Source organism: Miniopterus schreibersii (genome assembly GCF_964146895.1).
Source record: "Miniopterus schreibersii genome assembly, chromosome: 15".
In the NCBI taxonomy this organism is placed as follows: Eukaryota; Metazoa; Chordata; class Mammalia; order Chiroptera; family Miniopteridae; genus Miniopterus; species Miniopterus schreibersii.
In genome coordinates this window covers 38,984,199-39,006,369 of record NC_138115.1, presented here as the reverse complement: position 1 = coordinate 39,006,369, position 22,171 = coordinate 38,984,199, and the positions used below count along the sequence as shown (strand labels likewise).

The 22,171-nt window shown below is 38.0% G+C and overlaps 1 protein-coding gene across 2 annotated transcripts in view; it reads left to right on the top strand.

Annotated features, from left to right (window-relative positions):
• NGLY1 (N-glycanase 1) overlaps nucleotides 1-17,734 on the top strand; it is a 31,555-nt gene extending 13,821 nt beyond the window's left edge. Inside the window, exons 6-12 of one of the 2 annotated variants that reach the window (XM_081159353.1) lie at nucleotides 1,082-1,203; nucleotides 2,203-2,348; nucleotides 4,078-4,188; nucleotides 5,395-5,559; nucleotides 8,853-9,038; nucleotides 16,249-16,426; nucleotides 16,798-17,734. In XM_081159353.1, the coding sequence (XP_081015479.1) occupies nucleotides 1,082-1,203; nucleotides 2,203-2,348; nucleotides 4,078-4,188; nucleotides 5,395-5,559; nucleotides 8,853-9,038; nucleotides 16,249-16,426; nucleotides 16,798-16,973 (1,084 nt within the window). In that variant the 3' untranslated portion in view covers nucleotides 16,974-17,734. The remainder of the gene's footprint in view (nucleotides 1-1,081; nucleotides 1,204-2,202; nucleotides 2,349-4,077; nucleotides 4,189-5,394; nucleotides 5,560-8,852; nucleotides 9,039-16,248; nucleotides 16,427-16,797) is intronic. The other variant, XM_081159354.1, reaches the window with a different exon arrangement.
• The last annotated feature ends 4,437 nt before the right edge of the window (nucleotides 17,735-22,171 follow it).

The window sequence follows — 22,171 nt, the reverse complement described above, 5'->3', positions numbered from 1 at the left end:
CAATTGGATGTAAATTGATAATGTAGTGTGCAGGGGCCCAGGCTAACAAAGATACTTATACAGTGTTACATTTTTTCTTTCTAAGCATTTGCTCGCACTGTTAGCTGCTCTCTGTATAGGGCTGGGATGATGAGCACTGTATTTAGAGGCTGAGTTGGTCATTCAACTTGGCACAAGTAGTATACAGAAGATGGAGGCATAGGATTCTGCTATGTTACTTCTTAATGTAAATTTATAACTTTTCCATGACTTAATTACCTAAATTATAAATTCATTTAACTTAGCTTAAGCAAGAGCATCTGCTTAAGACAAACTTCTCATTGCAGAGTCAGTTCATTCATGCAACTCTGTCCTTCCCTCCCAGACTCAAGGCCAGCATTTTTGCTCAGCTGGGGCACTTAGCTTTATCAGCTCAAAGTCCTTCTCAACACAAATGCAAAATTTGCTCTTGTCCAGTTTTGTGATAATTTTATAATTGGAGACATAGCAAATATCTTTTAAAAAGCAACTTCCGAATTAGCGCCTTTAAGTAGTTCAGAAGAAGAGCATTTCAATCAAAATAATCATTAGAGACAAAAATAGTATTTTAAGTAAAATTGAGTTCAACCTAGCTGAAGAGCTTTATTGAGTATGTTAAAGTTGTTTACCTTCTAAATACAATGAGCTACTTATACTACTTGTTAGGATAATACTAATGCCCAAAGCAGATTTCCTGGAGAACCTTTGCCTGTGCAAATCCTGTCTGTCCTTCAAGGCAGGTTCAAATACAAGCTTTCCCCCCGCAACCACTCTCCTGTAACCCTAACCTGACCTATTGTATGGTCTGTATCACATTCTGCTGTGTATTAAAGTTAGTCATGTTAATCCCTTCTCCATCTTAGAACTGTAAACTCCTTGAAGATTGTACCACTGTTTAATCATTTTTTCCAAAGATTCTAGTACACTGCCTCATATATTCTAGGCTCTTTAATCGTTACAAATGAAAGAAATATTACTGTTTAGCACAGAGGTAACATGAATTCTTTAAAATTCTTATTTTTTATAATGAATCAAATTTTTTTCTGTTGTTATTTAAAACCAGGTATAATCACCCTGAGAAACTTTTGGAAACGAGGCGTGGACGGTGTGGCGAGTGGGCCAATTGTTTTACACTGTGCTGCCGAGCCTTAGGGTTTGAAGCTCGCTACGTCTGGGATTACACAGGTACAGAACTGGAATGAGCAGAGAGCTCATTTGGGCTTTGCAGATTTAAGGACTGGGCTTTACAGTCTGGGCTTGTTCTGTTCTGTCTGTTACTACTTTCTGGCTTTGTCGGTCTGAGCTTCCATTTGCCTTTTGTAAAATGACAATATACTAATCTCTCACGGGTTTTATGTGAGGATCACAAGATTTTGTAGTACACTTAGCATTTTGCCTAGTACTTTGCACTATGAACATTCTTTTATTAATAATTTACCATGACATTTTTAGTAATGGTGTTTCAGTGTGGATAAGAACATGTGTAATGATGTGCTATAGAAATCTTCACTTTTGTAGGGATTAGTATAAAAGACTTAGTAATCTTAAATCTTAATATACAAAAAGGTAATTAAAGCCATGTGAAATTTATATTGTCCCTTTTAGAAATGACTTGTCTTCTACACATTAAAAAGTTGTTTTCCTTGTCCTCAGTGTTTTACTTGTGTTTCATTGCTGTTGTTTTTTAAATAATAAAATGAAAGCTTCATTTAATAGTTATTGCTCTCTTACAGTCAAACGTAGAACATCAATAACCAGAGATCCTCTGATAGAACTGGTTCTGGATCATAAAGGCTGAGAGAGACTGCATTTTCAAGTGGCGTTAACATCTTCACATTAGCAAACTGATCCCTGGTTTCTTTATGCTATTTTTCAATATGTTAACCATCTTTTAAAGTTATAGCTTACATCATTTTTAATTAAGACTAAAACTGACCGTACTAATGGAGATACTCCACAAACATTTTCAAGGATTTCAAAGAGACAGAGAAAACAAGTGTTCTAGAGTCTTGTGTGCTACAAAATGTTCAGTCTTAACTAAAATTTAGAATATTACACATAACTTTATTTGTGATTCTTCTCTCAGGAGTTTGTATGTATATAGTTATTGGAAGTCATTGTGGTTTTATAAACTTAACTTTTCCCCCCCCTTTTTCCTGTTGCTCTCTCGTCTCACTTGAGTAGACCATGTCTGGACAGAAGTCTACTCTCCTTCTCAGCAGCGGTGGCTGCACTGTGATGCCTGTGAAGATGTCTGTGACAAGCCTCTCCTCTATGAAGTAGGGTGGGGCAAGAAGCTGTCCTACATCCTAGCATTTTCTAAAGATGAGGTAGGGCATAAGAGAAAAAAGAATAAAATAAAAAATTGTCAGCTTTTGAAATTATAGTTGACATACAAAACATGGCATATATTTAAAGTGTACAATTCAATAAATTTTATCCTTTATATACACCTATGAAATTACCTTTACAAAATGAGGAAAGTGAATATGGCCACTGTCCCTGGAAGTTTCCACATGTCCCTTTGTTATCCCTGCTGCTTGTCCCTATCCAGGCAAACACAGATCTAGAGTTTTATGCAAATGGAATCATATATACAGATGGTTAGACTTAAAATTTTTCAGCTTTGTGAAGGTGCAAAAGCAATACGCATTCAGTAGAAACTGTACTTCGAATTTTTGAATTTTGATATTTTTCTGGGCTAGTGATGTGCAGTATCTTGATGCTGGGCAGAGGCAGTGACCTGCAGCTCCGAGTAAACCATTGAGCCACACGGTACCCAACCAGTACTCTATAGTGGACTAGTATTAAGTGCATTTTCCACTTACGGTATTTTCAGCTTATGATGGGGTTACTGGGATGTAACCCATCACAAGTCAGGGAGCACCTCTATCCTCTGTGGTGGGCGGGGAGGGGAGAGTCTGGTTTCTTTTACTCAGTGTAATTATTTTGAGATTCGTCCGTGTGTTTTCATGTATCAATGGTTATTATTTTTATTGCTGAATTTCCGTTGTATGGCTTTACCATAGTTTGTGTATTCATTCACCTGTTGATGGACATTATTTATTTACTTTAACAAATATTTTTATTGTTGACACTACTAAAGATGTCCCCTATTTTCCTCCTTTTGTCCACCCCCCCTCCTCTGGCCATCACCACGCTCTTGCCTGTGTCTGTGGGTCATGCGTATATGTTCTTTGGCTAATCTCCTCACCTTTTACCCAGTCCCCCTACGCCCCTCCCCTCTGAGGTCCGTCCGTCTGTTCCACGTATCCATGTAGTACTGAGCATCTTTTTATGGGCTTATTTGCTATGCACATGCCCACTCTGCCCATTTTTTTTAATTGGGTTTATGAGTTTGAGAGCTCCTTATATATTCTGAATGCAAGTCTTAGATACATGCTTTTCAAAAAATGTTCTCCTTATCTGTGGCTTATCTTTTCATTCTCTCAATGAAGAAAAGAAATTGATGAAGTCCAGTTTGTCAGTTTGTTCTTTCAAGGACAAATGCTCTTTGATGTTGTATCTAAGAAATTTTTGCCTAACCCAAGAAACAATGATTTTCTCCTTAGTCTTTTTTCTTTTAGAAGTTTTATACTTTTAATTTTACACTTGGGTCTGTGATCCATTTTGAGTTAATTTTGTGTGTACTTTGGGTGTGGACGGAAATTCATTGTTTTGCATATGGATAATGGATTGTTCTAGAAGATTATCTTGTCTCCATTGAATTGCTTTTGTACCTTTATCAAAAATTAGTTCTATCATATAATTTTATACAGTAAAGATAGAAAAGGTTTTTTATTTGTTGAATTTTGTGAAGTCAACTTTGTAGATAAGTTTTAAAAAGCCTAAATGTTCTGAAAACTTCATCTTACTACAGTCTTTCTTGGAAGCACGCCCCTTAGAAAATGAATAAGAGGCATGTTCTCTGATTGTTCTCCACAGGTTTTCAAACTTGTAACAAAGAATGGCACTTAAATTTTATATTTAAGAATTGTATTCTAGGTATTTAAGGTTGATGGTTGTAACTTATTAAGTATTTGTATTCTGTAATTGGAGGTGGTTGATGTCACTTGGCGATATTCTTGTAAACATGAAGAGGTGATTTCCAGAAGAACTCAGATTAAAGAAGAATTACTTCGAGAAACTATTAATGGACTTAATAAGCAGGTGGGTGATGGGCATTTGTCCTTTTTGAGAGGACATTAGAAATTTTTTATGTAATCAAGAGCTGGTTTTTTAAGTTGTAGCATTCTTTTACAAGCAGAAATATTTTAATGTTAAATGTCTTTTTGTTCATTGAAAATTTTGATGACCTGTTTTATATATTGTACTTTTTTCCTTTAATTTGTCATGTCTCTTAAAGTTCAGTGAAACAAAATTTAAGTATATATAATACTTGACAAAAAGTATGTTGTTTTATTATCCAAGTAATTGTGTCTTGAATGTACTTATACATACACACTTGTCCAAGTATGGAAATTTCTGAAACAAGACACAGGAAATTGTTAACAGTGACTGCTTCTGAGAAGACCTGGGGGTCCAAGAGGGAAGATTCAGTTTTTATTTTCGTACCCCTTTGGTGGTAGTGAAATTTTTTAACTTTATACTTGTATGATTTTTTTTCGCTTCTGTGATTAAGTCGAAGGTGAAGTTTCAGTCTGTTTGGAATTTCACCTTCTAAGGTGTAGCTCTTCAGAGATGCTAAGCTGAAAACCTAAAGTATTTACTAGAGACCCCCCTCACCTTGGAAGGCTCTGAACTCCAATTATTTATTTTCCAGCACTTTGTTTTTGCCAAAAATTCTGCTTTGTTTTTCAGTGCTTTAGCCTCTGCTTTGTGCTTGGTTTCTGAGCCTCTCCTCCTCATTTCAGTTAATCATTAGCAAGTGCCTGGAAGGGAAAGAGGTGCAGCCTTGGTCCACCTGTTTAGTTCTCTTGGGGGTCTTAGCTTCTTCAGTTCTGGCTACGTTGGTAGTTTTCTGTTGCATTCAAACAGGTGTTTGTATGTATATCTGTGTGTGTGTTTTCCCCCTTTTCTAGCTTTTCTCAGCAGGACAGTTGGTCTGATACAAGCTAGTTTATTGTGGCCAAAAACAGAGGTTGCTACCTTCATTTTAAATCTAGGACAGTAAAAGTCATGCAGGGTTGGATATGGGTATACAATGATCTCTTTACATAAGTTTTATAAAATTATTTTGAATTTTCTAGTGTCCATTTTATTTTCCAAATAATTATACATATGAAAATAAAGTTTGTTTGTTTTTCTTTTAAGATTCCCTTAAAATACAAATGTTTTAAGTATATTCTGACTTCGAGATGGACCTCAACATTTTTCCTACCTTTGATAACTGCTTTTTTTAAACACAAATTGCAGAGGCAAATATCTTTGTCAGAAAACAGAAGAAAAGAACTTCTCCAGAGGATAATTGTGGAGCTTGTTGAATTTATATCTCCCAAAACCCCCAAACCTGGAGAACTTGGTGGACGAATATCTGGGTCAGTGGCTTGGAGAGTAGCCCGAGGTGAAATGGGCCTAGAGGTATTTCATTCATTATAGAATGATAATCTTCTCACTTTCCTGCTTCTCATACTATGCTCTCTACTTCCTGAAAAATGCATTGGCCATGACCTTTCGATTTTCAGCTTAATTACTAAAAAATGTAAACATTTGAAAAGCAGTGAGTGACTGACATCTAATCGCATACAAGAGAGTTGGCAAAACATTTTAAAATAGGATTTTTCTATTTATCTTAGGTAAATTTTGAGTGTAGTATAACTTCTACTGAAGTATATACAGAAAAATGCACAAATTGTAAGTGTACAGCTGAACAAATTTTTACAAATTGAGCACCCATGTAACCACCAGCCAGAATAAGAAATAGACTTGCATACATCTGGTATTGGCTAGAAATTATTGCTTCTGGTATGATTACTATTATATTGTCAAACTTATTTTAAGATATCTCTTGATTAACCTCCCAAAATTAAATAATGAATAATGGAAATATGATGTCTATAATTAGCGGCTTAGTGAAAAGCTCTGACAGACATAAAGAAAGTACAATAGCCCTGGCCGATTTGGCCCAATGGTTAGAGCATCAGCCCTCGGACTGAAGGGCCCTGGGTTTGATTCCAGCCAAGCGCACATACCTCGGTTGCAGACTCGATCCCCGTTCAGGGCATGTGGGGGAGGCAACCAGTCGATGTGTGTCTCTCTCACATCAGTGTTTCTCTCTCTCCCCTCTTCCACTCTTTCTGAAAAAGCAATGGAAAAAATATTCTCAAGTGAGGATTAAAAAAAAAAAAGAAGAAAGTACATACAATGACTGTCCCTTGCCCTTAGGGAGTTTAAAGGTGACTCACTAGAAAGTATTTTTACATGAAGGTCTAAGATGATATGTGGTGAAAATGCTTGAAAGGAAAATAACCCATCACAGTATCAGTATCGACAGTTCTAAACAAATTAAAGTTTTATGTCTACTTTTTCTAAATTTGCCATTGTTGCAACTCATTTCTCCAGTAAAAAATGTGTCCAAAAGGGGTGAATTATCCCCAGTAACTTTGTTTGCTTTTTAATTTACCCCAGCATCTTTAGCAGGCAGTTGGAAGTGTTGGTTCAGCCATAGAATTACAAAATCTAAATTCAACAAGTCATTCAAATCACTGCTGATGCAGTGCAAGTTGCAAGTATAAATCTAAATGAAGCCAATTTAAAAGATCTAATTTAATTCACAGCTGTGCTCAATTTAAAACATTGATATTATTTGGTCTTCATTTCTTTTTCTTTTTATGGATGGGTGTGCTTCCTCTTGAATGGCATATAAGTTGATTAAACTTTTAAAATATGAACTGGGTCACATTCCCAGATTGTTTCCCCTTTTGGATTTTTTTAAAATTTCTCAATTACTGATTTTTTTTTTAATTTCTCAATTACTGTATTAGGGCCATGGATTTAAAGTGTCATTTTCCTCTTTAGCAATAGATGCTTATTTTAAAAGTAAATTGAAAAATGTCAGTCCTAAAAAATTATGGAACTATACCTTGAAATGAATTGGAAAAAGAAGAAAACATTGGTGATATTTCAAGAAAGAAGTTTCATCTTAACTTTAGATTTAAGAGAGTTTATGAAATATTGTTACTCCAGATTGTTTGTTCAATTGCATACATTTTATGTTTAGTAACATATATTTTTCTTTTCCCTTTTGCAATTAGTTATCCTTTGTAAAATATAGATAATGCTACTTTAAATTTTATTTCCATTTGGCTTATGTTGACTCTGAAATATTTTTGTTTTTACATGCTTGTTTTGAAGTATAGTACACTAATTTATAATACCAATTTCTAAAAATAATAAACTGCTTTTATTTTACCTTTATGGCAGTAATATTCACAGGTTCTATAGGGAATTATCTTATTTATACATTTAATGTTACTATTTTGTCATTCTAACAGTGATCATTACACATATACATATGTAATTATTTTTTTCTCTGTTTCTAATATATATTTTTACTGATTCTTGTACATTCAAAGTTTTTATAATGTTTAATACCTAGTACGCAGTGTTGACCAGAAAAGCATTGCCTACTATCTTGATTGATTAGTAAGTACTGTAGCAAGACATTAACACAGACTAGAGCACTGGTTCTGCAAAGGTGCATGATTTTGCCTTCCAGGAGATATTTGGCAATGTCTGGGAGGAGGGAAGCCACTGGCATCAAGTGGGCAGAGGTCTGGGATGCTGCTAAACAACCTGCAAGGCATAGGGCACCCCACAACAAAGAATTATCTGACTCAAAATGCTACTAAGCCCATGTCTAAGGGAGAGGGACCATTGTGTCAGTGGTACGTAAAGACCAGATGAATATATCATCTTTCTCAAACTTTAGATTCACTCAGTGATTTTAGGATTTCTGGGGACTGTTTTACATTAAAACAAACATGGATTTATTTGGGGCTAGAGTACACAATTTGCCTGGAATTTTAAGGTAAAACATGAGCTTTTGTAGTAATTGCACACATGCAGACTGTTATTTCAAGCTCCCAGACACTCTTCTACCTTAGGGTATTAGGAAAGGACACTCCGATGAAATGGCTTTAGGTTTAGGCTTGAAGGATGAGAAAGAATCAAATTTATGGAAAGTAGAAAGCACAGCATTCCTGAAGGGGGGAACAGCATGTGTCAAGGCCGTGAGGCAAAAATAGGCTGGGTCTTTTTGAGAAACTAAAGGAGAAGTAGTAGGTGGGAGCATAGAGACAAAGGGGAAGAGTAACGTGAGATCTGGTTGGAGAAGTGGGCAGGGGACAGGTCATGTGGCCCTGTAAGTCTTGGTAACGGTTTAGAGTTTAAGTACAGTGGATGTCAGTGTAGCGAGTTAAGCAAGGAAATCACATATTGCAATTTACATTTTTTTAAATCACTTTCATGACTATGTGGAACATGGACAGGAGAGGTAAAACTTGAAAGGTGGGAATCAATTTCATAATAGTCCAGTTAGAAGATGGTGATGGTGGAAATGAAGAAAAAGAAACTACTTTAGATGCACTTGTAAAATCACAAAAACATAAGTCAGATCTATTATTTGTACTTCTCATTTTCTGTCTTGTAGCAGTTGGTTCTATATCAACATTATACTGATCATGTTTAACCTATAAAAGATTTTCTGAATTTTTGATGGCACCAGCATTTCATTTTCAAGTTGATGGAATCTCTTACCGTTATACATAACAGTCTCTCACTCTCCCCGCCTCCTCCCTCCCTGCCCCATATTTATTTATATATATATATATTTCATTATCTTGAAAAAAGGCTAATTCTTCTTTCTTTTTAAGAAAAAAGAAACCATGTTCACCCCCTCTGAAAATGAGAAGATTTCTAAACAGCTTCACCTTTGTTATAATATTGCGAAAGATCATTACATTCGAGTTTCAGATAATCATCAAACCACTTCTGGATGGGAAAGTGGTGTGTGGAAAACGGAATCCATATTCAGAAAAGTTGAAACAGACTGGAACATGGTAACTTAATGCATGAAACTGTTTAAAACCTTTGTCATTGTTTAGACAGGTATAGATTGGCTTCATTTTTCGGTTGTGCATGATGTGAAAACTGGTATGTCAAAATTAGTTTTAGTATTCCTTAAACCTGTAGAAGAAAATTGTTTCCAACATTGAAATCAAGAGACCATAAGAAATTTGTGCACTTAAAACAAGGAAGTATCTGTTTTCATCAAAGAGGCTGAGTTTAATGCTTTCGTGGGGAAAAATGTTCCAGTATATGACCAATCCATGTGACTCATTTTTGCATAAATATATAAAGTATATTGTTATTTAATTTCTTCATAGATATGTATTGATTGCAGGTTATTGTGGAATATAGCATTAGGTCAAATTCCTAAGAGCTTAACCATTTAACACCCCTTCACTGCATAATAATGTGGATGCCTGAGCAGCGATGTTAGTTATTTCTACTTTGTCTTGAAGAATGAAGAAGTGGGTTGCTAGGACTATAGTGGTTCCCACAGGGCAGCTTGCATATAACTTATATAGGGAGCTTTTAAAATTAACTTGGCAAGTGTCTGAGTGGGAAGGGAGTTGTTCACTTGTAAGACATTGGATAGATTAAAGAATGAGTCACAGATGAACAGCCGCTAGGGCGATGAGCATCTACTCCATGCGTATCACTGTCCTTGGCTTTAATCAGAATACAGAAGATGTACAGAGATGAGGCCCCTGTGCTTTATTCCAATCATAAGTTTTTGTTTTAAAATTCATCCTGGTGATCTTTTTGTATTAAACCAAGAATAACTTTAGCATTGTTAAAATTGTAGATTTAGGAATTGTCTTCTTTAGGTAAAGAAGGGCATAAAAAAATAGAACTAGATAAAATTTTAAAAAGATTTGAATCTGTATCTGTAATTGATTACATAGTTGAGAGGCGCTGAGCAACTTCTGGAAGACTGTCCTTGGCCTAAAAATTTTTCTGAACAGATGCAGGATAGAATAGACATGTGTTCTATCCAAGACCTAAACTCGCCTGGCACGCCATTCTTGTAACCAGCAGTGTGAAGGCAGAAAGTCATGGCAGAAGATGCGATGTGCTGAGAAAGTCTGTTCTGTGGCTTATTTCTTCTTTGTGTGACTCACTCATTGGTTCTTCAGCAGACACATGCTGAGTGCCTGTCGTACTAGGCATTGTTGTCAGCCACGTGGATAAAAAATGAAGGTACGGTTTCCGCGCTCTCAGTCTGCGGAAACTGAAGCATAAACAGCCGTCTTAACCGTGACGAGGAGCGCGCTAGTGAGGGTGTCAGCACATCGCCATGGAGACACCAGGAGGGCGGGATGAGCCCCACAGAGCAGGCGGCACTTGAGCTGACGCTGAAGGATGAGGAGCGTTCCTAAGGCAAGGGAACGGCAGGGGAAAAGCGTGGAGTACGTGGCATGTTCTGAGATTTCTAAATAGAGCCTTGCGGCCAGGGGATGTATCGTCATGAGAAAGATTTAAATAATGTAAATGAGATGCAGAGGCCATTAAATGAAAAACAGGCTCTCACTCAAAGTTGAGTGAATCCGTTTTCAGTTATAATATTTAGTGCCAAATGAAGAAAAATAGTAGAATCTTAACTATATTGTAGAGACTAATAACTCAGAAATAATATATTGCCACTAAAACTTGAATTTTCCCCCTAACTCAGCATTTTTAGTTCTCTACTAGCATGTCCCGTTAGGGATTCTCTAGCTCCACGGAAGAGAAGCAGCCTGTTTCTTTTTTTCTTTTTAATTTTTTTGCCGATTATAGTTGACATTCAGTATTTTATATTGGTTTCCGGTGCACAGCATAGTGATTAGACATTCATATAATTTATGAAGTGATTCTCCCGAGAAACCCAGTGCCCACCTGGCCCCACACATAGTAACACAACATTATTGACCATTTTCCCTGTGCTGTGCTCTACATCCCCGTGACTGTTTTGTAACTGCCAGCTTGTATTTAATACCTTCACCTGGACTGTTTCTCAAGTCTATTTCTCACCACACCTTTCTTCAGTAATCTCCGGCATGGAATCAACATAGATCACATGCAGCCTGCTCTTGGGTATTTGGAACAGATTCTTACTCTCAGTGTGGTAGCCTTCCAGGAGCACTGGGACTTACTGCATTGTACTACTTAGCAAGTACATCCTTCAGTGATATGTGGACTTGAAAGGAATATAAAAAGCTAAATCAAGAAGACCGGTATACTTTTTAGGAGGCAAGTGATAACACCTTGATAAAAGTGATGTTAATAGTTTCCCAACTAGTCTCCCTGCATCTGTCCTGGTCCCTTCAAAGATGTTCTCTCTGCTGTCGCCATAAAAACTTTTTCAAAACCTCAATCATTACCAAATGCTCTTAGGGCAAGAAACAGCTCAAGTGTCTTCCCAGTCTGGCCCTTGCTTCTCTGGCCTCACCCCGACCGTGCTCCTCCCTCCCCCAGCCCTCCACCCTCCCCTTTGCATTGTAGCTGCCCTGCCCTCGGCCCTCTCCACAGAACTTCCTTTACTTGCTTTTTTGTTAGATTAACTGACTCTTGCCCTTAGAACTTGGCTGAAGCCTTACTTCCTCTAGTCCCAGCAAACTGGACTAATTTCTCCCTTTATGGACTTACTACGCCATGTACCTCTCCTTCATGATGTTTATTCAACAAATATGTGTAGGAATAGATTGCATCTTGCCTATTAGATTATAAACCTTACCCGGGCAGAGACCTTGTGTTTTTCTACTCACTTTGGTACTATTCTCAGTATTCATATATTTATAATAGTATCTGATATATAAAAATGTTCAGTAAAGTTTGGTGAATGTAAGAAAGAATGATTGAGTGTACATGGCATAAATTCTTCATCACCCTAGGGCTACGTAGACCACCACAGACTGTGTCGCTTGACTGGTCTTAGATACTTTGCATTTTTGAGCAATTTTATCATTCTCTTTGTTGCTAGAGTCATTTTAGCACTTTTTGATGTATGGCATTATATCAAGAATTGATTCATTTAGTTATTCAGCAAACATGCACTTTGTCAGACATTGAGTTTGACACTTGACACTTAGGATATGATGGTTTTTAATGTCTTTTTTTAAAAAAAGCATTGGCCGGTATGTCTAAATGGTTAGCACATCAGCCCTCAGACCAAAGGATGGCAAGTTCAATTCCCTGTCAAGGGCACATACTCGGCTGGAGGTTTCCTGCCCTGTCCAGGCCTGTGTGGGAGGCAACCTGTCAATGTGTCTCACATCGATGTTTCTCTGTTTCTGTTTCTCTCTCTCCCCATCTCCCCTCCTTTCCCCCCTCCTTCCTCCCTTCCACTCTCTCTAGAAATCAATGGAGAAAATGTCCTCAGGTGAGGGTTTAAAAAAAAAGAAAAGGCAAGCGTCAAGGTGAGCATAGGCTAGTGTAGGAGAAAGACACATGGACCAGCAGTTTAGATGAGTAAGGTAAGTGCAGAAGCATATGATGCTAAGGGAGAGAAGACAGGAGGAGGAGCAATTGTCCCTTCTTGAGAGAAGCCCTTGCAGAAGAAGTAATATCTGAGTGGGCTTTTGGAGGAGGCGCCAGAGGGAGAGATTCTCAGTGTAAGGACAGGATGTGGAAGGGGAGGGTGTTTGGGGGCATGAGAAAGAGCATGTGCAAAGGCACTGAGGAGAGAAACACCTGACATCCAGGGAAGGGTGCGTAGTAGGGGGCATGGGGCAGAATAGTGGGAAGTGAGAGTAGAGAGGTAAACAGTTGTCAGGTACCCTGGATGTTGAGTACCTTGCAGCTATGTAGTAGAAACCCATGGAAGAGTTCAGGCAAGGAAAGGACATGATCACTCCAGGGCTCCAGAGGTAATTGCAGAGGCTGCAAGCAGAAAGAATCAGAAACGTCGTCCAGAGAGATGACGGTGGGGTCTGATCTGTGACCAAATGGAGTAACCAAATGCAAGGCCCGTGAGCAAACCAGTTTACTGCATCCAGCTAGAATCTCTTGAAGTACAGCTGCTCTGCTGGGCATCTGTAGGAATGACTGCCTGCACGGTGTCTGCCGTACGGTGAACTTGTTCGAGTGAATCCTAGCAGCCTAAGTGAGGAATAATGTTAAGAGCATCCTAGAGAACAACTTCAAATAGTGCAGTAAAAAGGAGCCTCCAGGAATCCGTAGCAGCTGGCAAAGCAGCCTGGCAGGTAGTTGTCAGAAAATCTCTAGGTGAAGATCTCCTGTAGAACCTGAACTATGTAAAAAAGCTGACATGCAAATTGTTCGTCTTGAAAACAGTGGCTACAGGCACAACCCAGAGGACAGGTTTCATTGGTGTACACTGCGAGTGCTGTAACTTAGACCTTAAGCCACAGACACATGGTCTTGTTCCCACCTACGGGTGTGATGTGCCTGCTTGTCCTTACAGATGCCAGACAGGGCAAGGGGGGACCGCTGGGGCTGCTGCATAGACTTCAGGCAGTAGGGGAGCAACTCCATGGCTTCTGTAATATCACTGCTGCCAACGGGGTAGCAGCACTCACCTCTTAGTAGTCCCATAAACTGCAAAAACGAGGAAGCAGAACTATATACGATAATGACCCCTATGAATTTAAAAAGCCGACAGGCAAAAAGTTGTCTAACATAACTTCAGAAAGTTAGAGACGTACAGCAGTTACAAAAATGCTTTTTGGGGGTCTCAACCTAAAAATTGAATATCTGAGACCTTATATTGTTCTAAATAAGTTAAAATTATTCATTCTGTTGGTATTACAGGACCACATTTGGAGGTTTATATAAATCCTATTGTTTTGGTTTATTTCAAATCACCAGTCTGAGTATGCATGCTCTTGGTAACTTCCTACCACCTCTAAAAATGCTGAGTTAGAATAATTTGGTTAAAATGCTCCAGACAGACTGTGTGAAAAAGATGATATGAGTTTTCAATATAAATAGGGTCTGTTTTATCTCCATATACCATGTCTTTGGCCTGAGACCTTTTATTTGCCCACAGTATGTGTGACATTAAGTGTTCTAAGAATTCAATGATGATCTATCTTATCATTTAACTATTCAGAGTCGTAAAAGGTGATGCCTTTAGGATTGACAAGTGTAAGTCTTAGAGCAAGCAGTTCTCTCAGACACGTTCAACAGCTGTGTGTTCCTGTAACAGTTAAAACCACAATTCTGGCCCAGAGCCACATGATATAATAAAGACAGTTCTTGGAGTAAGCTAGAAATCTGAAATTTACTCGACTTCAGCCTATCATATTTTATACCCAAACTTATCAGGGAACATTTAAAACTACTGAGCTCTGAAAAATCTATTACATAGAAGTATATACTGAGATATGAATTTGAAAGTATTAAGTATTTCTGTATTAAGTATTTGAAAGTATTTCTGTATTAAGATTACTTTCCCCTAGTCTTTTAATTCTTTCCAACCCCCTTCCTGTAACCCTGCTGTTTAGCTCATCTTTTCGAGTTAATGTCTTTTACTAGCCTCTTCTTTGAAGGAGTAATTAAGCTATGGATAGTCGTAGTTTAGGGTAGGTGAAACCAACGACTCCCAGGGGAGCATGGGTGCATTCCTGAGCCCCAGGTTCTCCTTACTAACAGCTATAAGAGGAGCATGCAGTAGGAACACGTGAGCATTAGAGGATGTTATAGTGAGGTTGCCCTGAACTTCAGTGGAGCAGTTGACAGTGCCATACATCTAGGTTTGCCATCCAGAACAATTGTTGATTGTACAGATCTAGTCTAAGGAGTTCAAATCATTTTCCTTGGAGGGTGACTGTTCAGTTGTTTTATAATCTCCAGCTCACTGATTTAAAAAACTTTAAAATTAGATTAACTGACATTTAACCAGGAAGAAAAATATTCATAGGCTGCCAAATACAGTAGAGTATCAATAGAATGCTGGCAGTGATTTCTTACTTGATGACTGAAGACATGGAGCAGGACAGTTTCATGCAGGTGTGTTTCATATGGTACTTCCAGCTATTTGCCCCTGAGAAGTAGATTTAGCATTTCTAAGAGAATATGTGTGTGTAATTTTTAATACTTAAATACTAATTAAGTCCTCCCATTCAGAGCTGTGCCCCAAGAGAGCTATGATTTGGCTAAGTCAGATCATACAAGTACAAAAGTAAAATAGTTGCATTTGAGTAAGGGAATATTGGTAGTTCAAGGTGGGGTAAAATTCTGGAGGACCATGAAAGCTAAGAGTTTGGATTTAATGCAAGAGCCAGGTGCTTGCTGTACATTTTAGACCAGGCAAATGATAGGAAGGAAGTGGGGTTTTATAAACATTAATTAGGCAGTTGCACAAAGATGAGGCAAAGTCGTGACTGCGGTGGTAAGTGCAGTATAAATGAAGAAAGGGCTTTTTTCCCTACAAGATTTATTTTTTTTAAAATGCATAGATTATTGTTGAGGACTCTCTAATCCTAATGATTAAAGAGTCAGATCCTTAGGGGTTTGAGCCTGGGTGAATGCAGTTACCCATGAAAGACCATGGCTGTGGGGATGTCAGTTTTCATGTCATCACATCGTTTTGAAGAGTGTAGATGAAACAGAGGAGACAAGCTGAAGGAGCCAATAAACTTGGATGCCTTAAATAGTATAGGTTCAGAGTGGGAAGGGGCATTGATGGGGAGGGAGTGGGGGTGCAGAGTGTACTATTTAGGAGGCAAGCATGGTTATTACCGTTTATTAAACCATTACTTAGCGGTGACTGAGGTGGGTTTTGTTTGTTTGTTTGTTTGTTTATTTAGAGGATATGGCCCATCTCACTTCTAGGAAAGCTTATATGAAAGTCCAGACTTTGAAAAGAAGACAAATTAAGAAATAATTGTATTTAAAAGGATTCTTCATTTTCAGCAGGATTCATCATAAAGTTTATTTTAAATAGCTGGACTTATTTTAAAAAATACAACTTACCAAAATTTGGTCAGCATGTGGCCCTTAAGGGCTGTACTTGTTGGGCTGCCTGTATTCAAATAATACCTTCCTTCCACAGCTAAAGATACTGTAGGAAAAACTGCTAATGAAAATTTTAGCCATAAAAATGTTTTCAGTGGGGAAAAAATTAGGTTTTTAATAACCATTTGTACATAGTGCCCTATAACACTAGGACTTTGACTATATGTGTTTTCCACTTTGACTATATGTGTTTTCTGTACTATTTCATTTTTTCTGACAATTCCTCTCTTTCCTCCTACCTTGTAGGTGTATTTAGCCCGAAGAGAAGGATCATCTTCTGCTTATATTTCCTGGAAGTTTGAGTGTGGGTCGGTTGGCCTAAAACTAGATAGCATTTCCATTAGAACAAGCAGTCAGACCTTTCAGACTGGAGAAATACAGTGGAAACTGCGATCTGATACAGCACAAGTAGAACTGCGGGGCGGTAAGCATTTGCCTGGAGAATTAGTCGCAATGGTATGTTTGACACTATGCGGAGGAGTTGTACTTACCTGAGAGGTAGCTTTGAGCTTTTGATACCCAGGAGTTCCTCATACTGTTGCAGACAAATGTTAACTAAACCTGTATAACCTCATTCTGTAGAAGGACTTGTGTTTCATTGTGAAACACAAATGGAAGAAGAAAAGTAATTTCTTTGTTTCAAAGGACGCATTTCCTCCATAAAGAATAATTTGTATTTCTATTTATTTTTTAAGGGTTGATTTTTACTTACAAGTAAGGTGTATAAAGTGCATTCCAAAACTCTTTATGTTCTTTAAGTTTCCAGAAGCAAAGGTATTTTCTTTCCTCCAACAGATGGAATTCTTCGCTCATATGATGATTTTTCTGGTGCCACTGAAGTTATTTTGGAAGCAGAATTGAGCAGAGGAGATGGTGTTGTTGCTTGGCAACATACTCAACTATTTAGACAAAGCTTAAATGACCATGAAGAAAATTGTTTGGAGATAATTATGAAATTCAGTGACCTTTAAGAACCTGAGCATTATAGAAAAGCTGGCAATAATCAAGGACTTACCGTGTTTTAAATTAGCCTGTTGGTTCAGTGCATGCTTAGTGGGCAATTTACTACCCTCCGCTAGCATATTTCTTTTGCTGGCTATCCATCATGTAACCCTCATGAAAATATATCTTTGTACTATGGACCATAATGAAACCTTGAATTAAAAGCTCCCTTCCATATGTGACTATAATCTGGAGTAAAGTCTTATTGCCCCAATATGAGATTTTCATCTAAAAAGTGTAAGTATAGTTTAAAAGTAAAATGAAGGTATTCATGATTAAATGCTGTTCATGATTATGGTAAAATCTTAAGCTAATAATAGTAACTTGATATTTTCTGTTCAGCCATTAATTTCTTCATAAGTTAAGTCAGGTTTTCTAATATTTTTAATTTTTAATAACTGAAAGTGTCATATCTCATAAGTTATAATGCATGAAAATTTTTATGATTGTAAATACATAGGCATTTAAGAAATAAAATGAATTATTTTGCTTTATATCTTTTTAGTGGTTACTCTGCCTAAATAAAAATCTTGGAAACTGCTTGAATAGACAAGAGTTATGAAAACATTTTACATTGACTGCATAAGTTCAGATATATTATAAATCCATAATATGTAGACACTTCAGAAAATGCTTTACCTGATTTTCGTTTTGAGCATTTTTATCTACCTCATTGAATAAACTCTGTCTTGACTTTGAAACTGTGTAACTGTGTTATACAGTACTTATATATGCTGTATCAAGAGTTGTTTGTATGTGTTTCATATAACCTCTCCAGTTAAACTCAGTGTACATTTATTAGCATGTGTGTGCAAAAGCGTTGTGATGTCACTGGGAAGGAGGCAGTGGGGAAGAAGGCACAGCCCCTGTCCTCCAAATGCCTTCGTGATGTTCTGCAAGAACACTTTTCATACAAGAGAAGTACATTCTCTGAGATTCTCACTCTGTGCACCTCAGTAAAACATGTACATGTATTATGAAATATATACTACGATCCCAGAACAAAGGTTTATATTTGCTTTTTAATCATAGTCAAACTCAGTTGAGGATCACTTTCTTGCCAAAAAGTTTAATTTCAAAAAAAGTCGTTTGTGCATCTGAAGTTATTAATATGTTTTAATGTTAGAAAGTTTTCAGGAATTGTCAAGACCCTTGAATTAATAGCATCATATGGATACCAAATACCTAAAACTGGAGACTTGCCTCTTCTCTGTCTTGAGGTGTCTGTCTGGTGTTGGCACGTGAGTATTTTGATGATCAAGTGAACCAGCCCTCTTAACCCTCATGAGAAAAACTGGAGGATCTACAGCAGTTTTATAAAGATGGGGAACTCACCTGAATAAAAATGTGGGGAATTCCACTGAATGTATTTTATCTGTAAAAAGAATACATTGTAATTCTTACTGTGGCTTTGAGCAGAAAAATGATTGGAGTTCAGATGTCCTACATGTTACAGAGCTGAACTGCCGAAGAGAAAAGGTAGTTGCACACCCTTCTCAAATGTATTCCGTGGGAGTTTCCACCCCAGTCCATGTTAATAGATACTTTATTACACAGAGAAAGGTTGGAAATCGTACCGAGAAGGTACGGGACAAAACAGTCCTGGGTAATGTATCCAGCTAAGTGACGGTGAACTGGTCAGGCAAAGGCAGCTTGGCAACGGCGGCCGTTAGGACCGACGCACTCAGCAAACTGGCGCCAATATTAGGGGTCGCTCTTCACAGCCGTCATTTGGTCTGTTGTGACTAAAGAATGAGTGCAAAGCACTGAAGACATAACTGCCCCCCATTCTTGAAACACTGATTAGCCTGCTGCCGCTGCTCATGGTTTAAAAAGAATTTATTCCTTGGTATCAGGTCTGAGCCCATCATGATGAGTTTCACAGTCTGTTTTCCGATGCAGTGTCTTTGTTTTTTAAAGTAAGTCGTTTGCTGAAAATCACATTCTCAAGATGAACAGGAGACAACATCTGGTGCTCTGATCAGTTTACAAGGAGAGAAGGTGCCTCGGATGAAGGGAGGGCTAGAGAACACCGTATCGTGGACTGTTGAGGGGGGAAGGGTTGTCAGAGATCACTTCACCCAGACTCCTCACTTCTCACTGAGTAAACTCAAGCCCGGAGGAGTTGCAGGACCATCGTCCAAACAATTCAGTGGGTTTGTAACACAGGCGGGATTCACATATACACCTGTCTTTCCCTTTATCACGTTGCAGGGTTGTGGAATTAGAGTCCTGTGGTGTGGGTTGCTGGTTTAGTAGGTGTGTCATGAATACAGATACTTTGATAGGAACATGCTATTTGAGGAGGTAATGAAATTGATATTAGAACCAATGACTTTTCTAACTATAGTTAAACTTTTCTGGAAAATACATTTTCATTTGATGGTAGAATAGATATGGATGCATTTGTATTTGTGTGATAACTTTTGAAGGTTTATGATTCCTCTACAGCAGATTAAAGTGGGTTTTGATTTTGTAGTTAGAGTGAGTGCCCTCATAAACTAATAGTGCTGGCCTGGCCCAGGGGGTGTTTCCTCCTTACGTACTCCTGGAGAAAGAAAAAGAGGAAACCAACACAGGTCATGGTTGGCTTCATTCCATTCAGCACGGACTCCGTCACCTCTTCACATTGGCCAAAACAGTGCTTTATTTCTGAGAAGAGATTTGGAAAGGACCTAAATTAAAACGGCCACCTTTCGAGTGTCTAGTAAGTGCCAATGACCAGTGTCTCACTTGATGATAATCGCATTGTACAGTAGGTAGTGGGCTTATCCCCATTTTTTAGATGATGAAACAGGCTGAGAGCCAGCCTCTTACTGTCCAGGTCCAACTGCCATTCCCTCTTCCTTACACCACAAGTGGAAACAGGCTCAAGTTGAGACCTTGCTTCTCTTAATCTTCTAAAGGTTTGCTCTGAGATCAATGAAATTGTGGCAGCAACTAAAAACCCATAAGGCAGAAAGGGCCTCTGAAGAGCTAAAATAAAGTCTAACCAGTAAAGCCCATACTCTTTCGTAGAAGAGGGCATTTGGGGTTCTCAAAGTCTGTTATTCACCGATTGTTTAAATTTTTAAAGCCATTTTTGTTAAAAATTCAAGCAATACAATATTATAAAGCAAAAGTGCTGCCTGCAGTCCCCACACACTACCATTTTCAGAAGTAACTGCCAAAATTGTTATGTCTTTCCAGAGCTTTACTGTAGACTTCCACATTTGTACATATATACACACACACAATCGGTTTTCATAAATTTATTTCTTTTTATGTAAGTGGAAGTGTATTTTCTTTTTGTTTGCTTAACAATATGTATTATTTAGAAATCTTTCTTGGTTTTTAACTGTGCCACAGGGTTCCTGTACCCATTCCCTTATTTACAGGTACTTCGGTTTTTCACTTTTTGTTGTTTTTGTGATTGCGACCACTGCTGTAGCGGACTTGCTTATTCCTATTTCTTTCACACCCACCCTCATGGGTAACCACATTTATTTGGTTTGTTTGGGCTTTTTTTTTTTTAATGTAAGCAAAACTTTCCTCCCCCTTTTCATCATGATAAAAACTGTACTGTCTTACAGACACTGTTTTGCACATTGCCTTTTCTTACTTGCTGCCTCATGAGATCGCTCAGTATTTAACATTGTTTGCGGGTAGTTTTTATCGCGCGCTCTACTACCAGTCAACGTAAAACGTATAAATACGCTTCCCGCATACAATGTGTTAAGAGCTCCCTCGGCCCTTTTGCAGGCGCACAGCATTCCTCCGAGTGGCTATCTCCAGCCTTTTGCAGACAACAATTTAAAGTTCTATTAGTAGATTTAACAAAATCTGGGTTTCAACTTACGTGGAAAAAGTGCATGATGTGACAGCACTGTGCTCATAGTGGCAGACCGGTAGCTGTGCCTCACAGGACCTGTATCCCCACACCCTGCCCCAGTTCCATGCCGAAGCCCAGCGTCAGCCACCGCTTACTCTAATACTAGCACTATTCGCTCTTCTTCGAGAAATATTTTTCCGTTTTCTCACGTATACGAAAATTGTAAAATCAAAGGCTAAATGGATTGCATGGTTTTATTTATTCATTAATTTATTCTTACCTACAGTCGCTTTACTCATAAAAGTTATCTGCCTGTACGTGTTGGAGTTTGTAGCTACCCTGAGGGAATGTACTATTTCACTTGTGCATACTTCGGTCGAGTTTAAAGTAATTGCTTTATATTACAAGTTGCTTAAAGCAAGATAATTTGACATGTTGACTAGCCTTTGGGGAGAAGACTGTCTTTGAATTTTCAGGAATTTAGAATCCATCAATAACTTAAGATTGTAGGAATTATCTCCATGATCAAATACAAATGTACAAGACTTTATTTTTAAATCTTTATTTCTAAAATGTGTGCCTTTCCCAGCTTCTTTCAATTTTCTGTGAGGCAAATATATTTAGTTCTTTCTTATAGTCACCTTTGGATACTATAAGAATAATGACTGCTTCTCAGAATGCTTATAAATACCACCATTGCGTTTTGTGACACTAGCTCTGCAGGCTGGCCAGCCCCACCGTGTCACTCGCATTAAAAAGCACTTAGCATCTGTAGTTTGTTGTTTTTTCACATTTCCCCTGCTAGTCCTTGTTACTATTTTAACTTTTTTCTGATACAGAGAAATCCAAAGGATGAAGTGACAAAAATCCAGTGTCCTCTCCCCTCAAAAGTGAAATATATTATCATTTTGTTTCATTTGCTTATGCTTGTAATGAAAAAGCAGCCCTTAAGAAGTTGGAGCCCCCTGTGGACCTTATTTCAGTCCCATTCCCTGTTTCTTCCCCTTCCTCAGAAGCGACTATAGTCAGGAATTCAGAGTTTATTTTTTTAACTTTTACTCTATACGTACATTAAATAATACCTAATATTGACTTGGGTACTTTTGAATCTACCCAAGTGGTATTATAAATAGTACATAATGTTCTACAGTTCGCTTTTTCAGTCATTTTCTAACCTGTGTTGATACAGATTGACCTATCTTAACTCCTGCAAGGGTTTCATCACTGAACAGCTCCCTAGGTTATTCCCCCCTTGCCAACCTCCTGGCTGTCGGCTTATTCTCAGTGCTTATTACAAGCAGGTATTGTTACTATTACAACCGATGCTGGCTGTGTTTCCTTGTGGATAAATGCAGT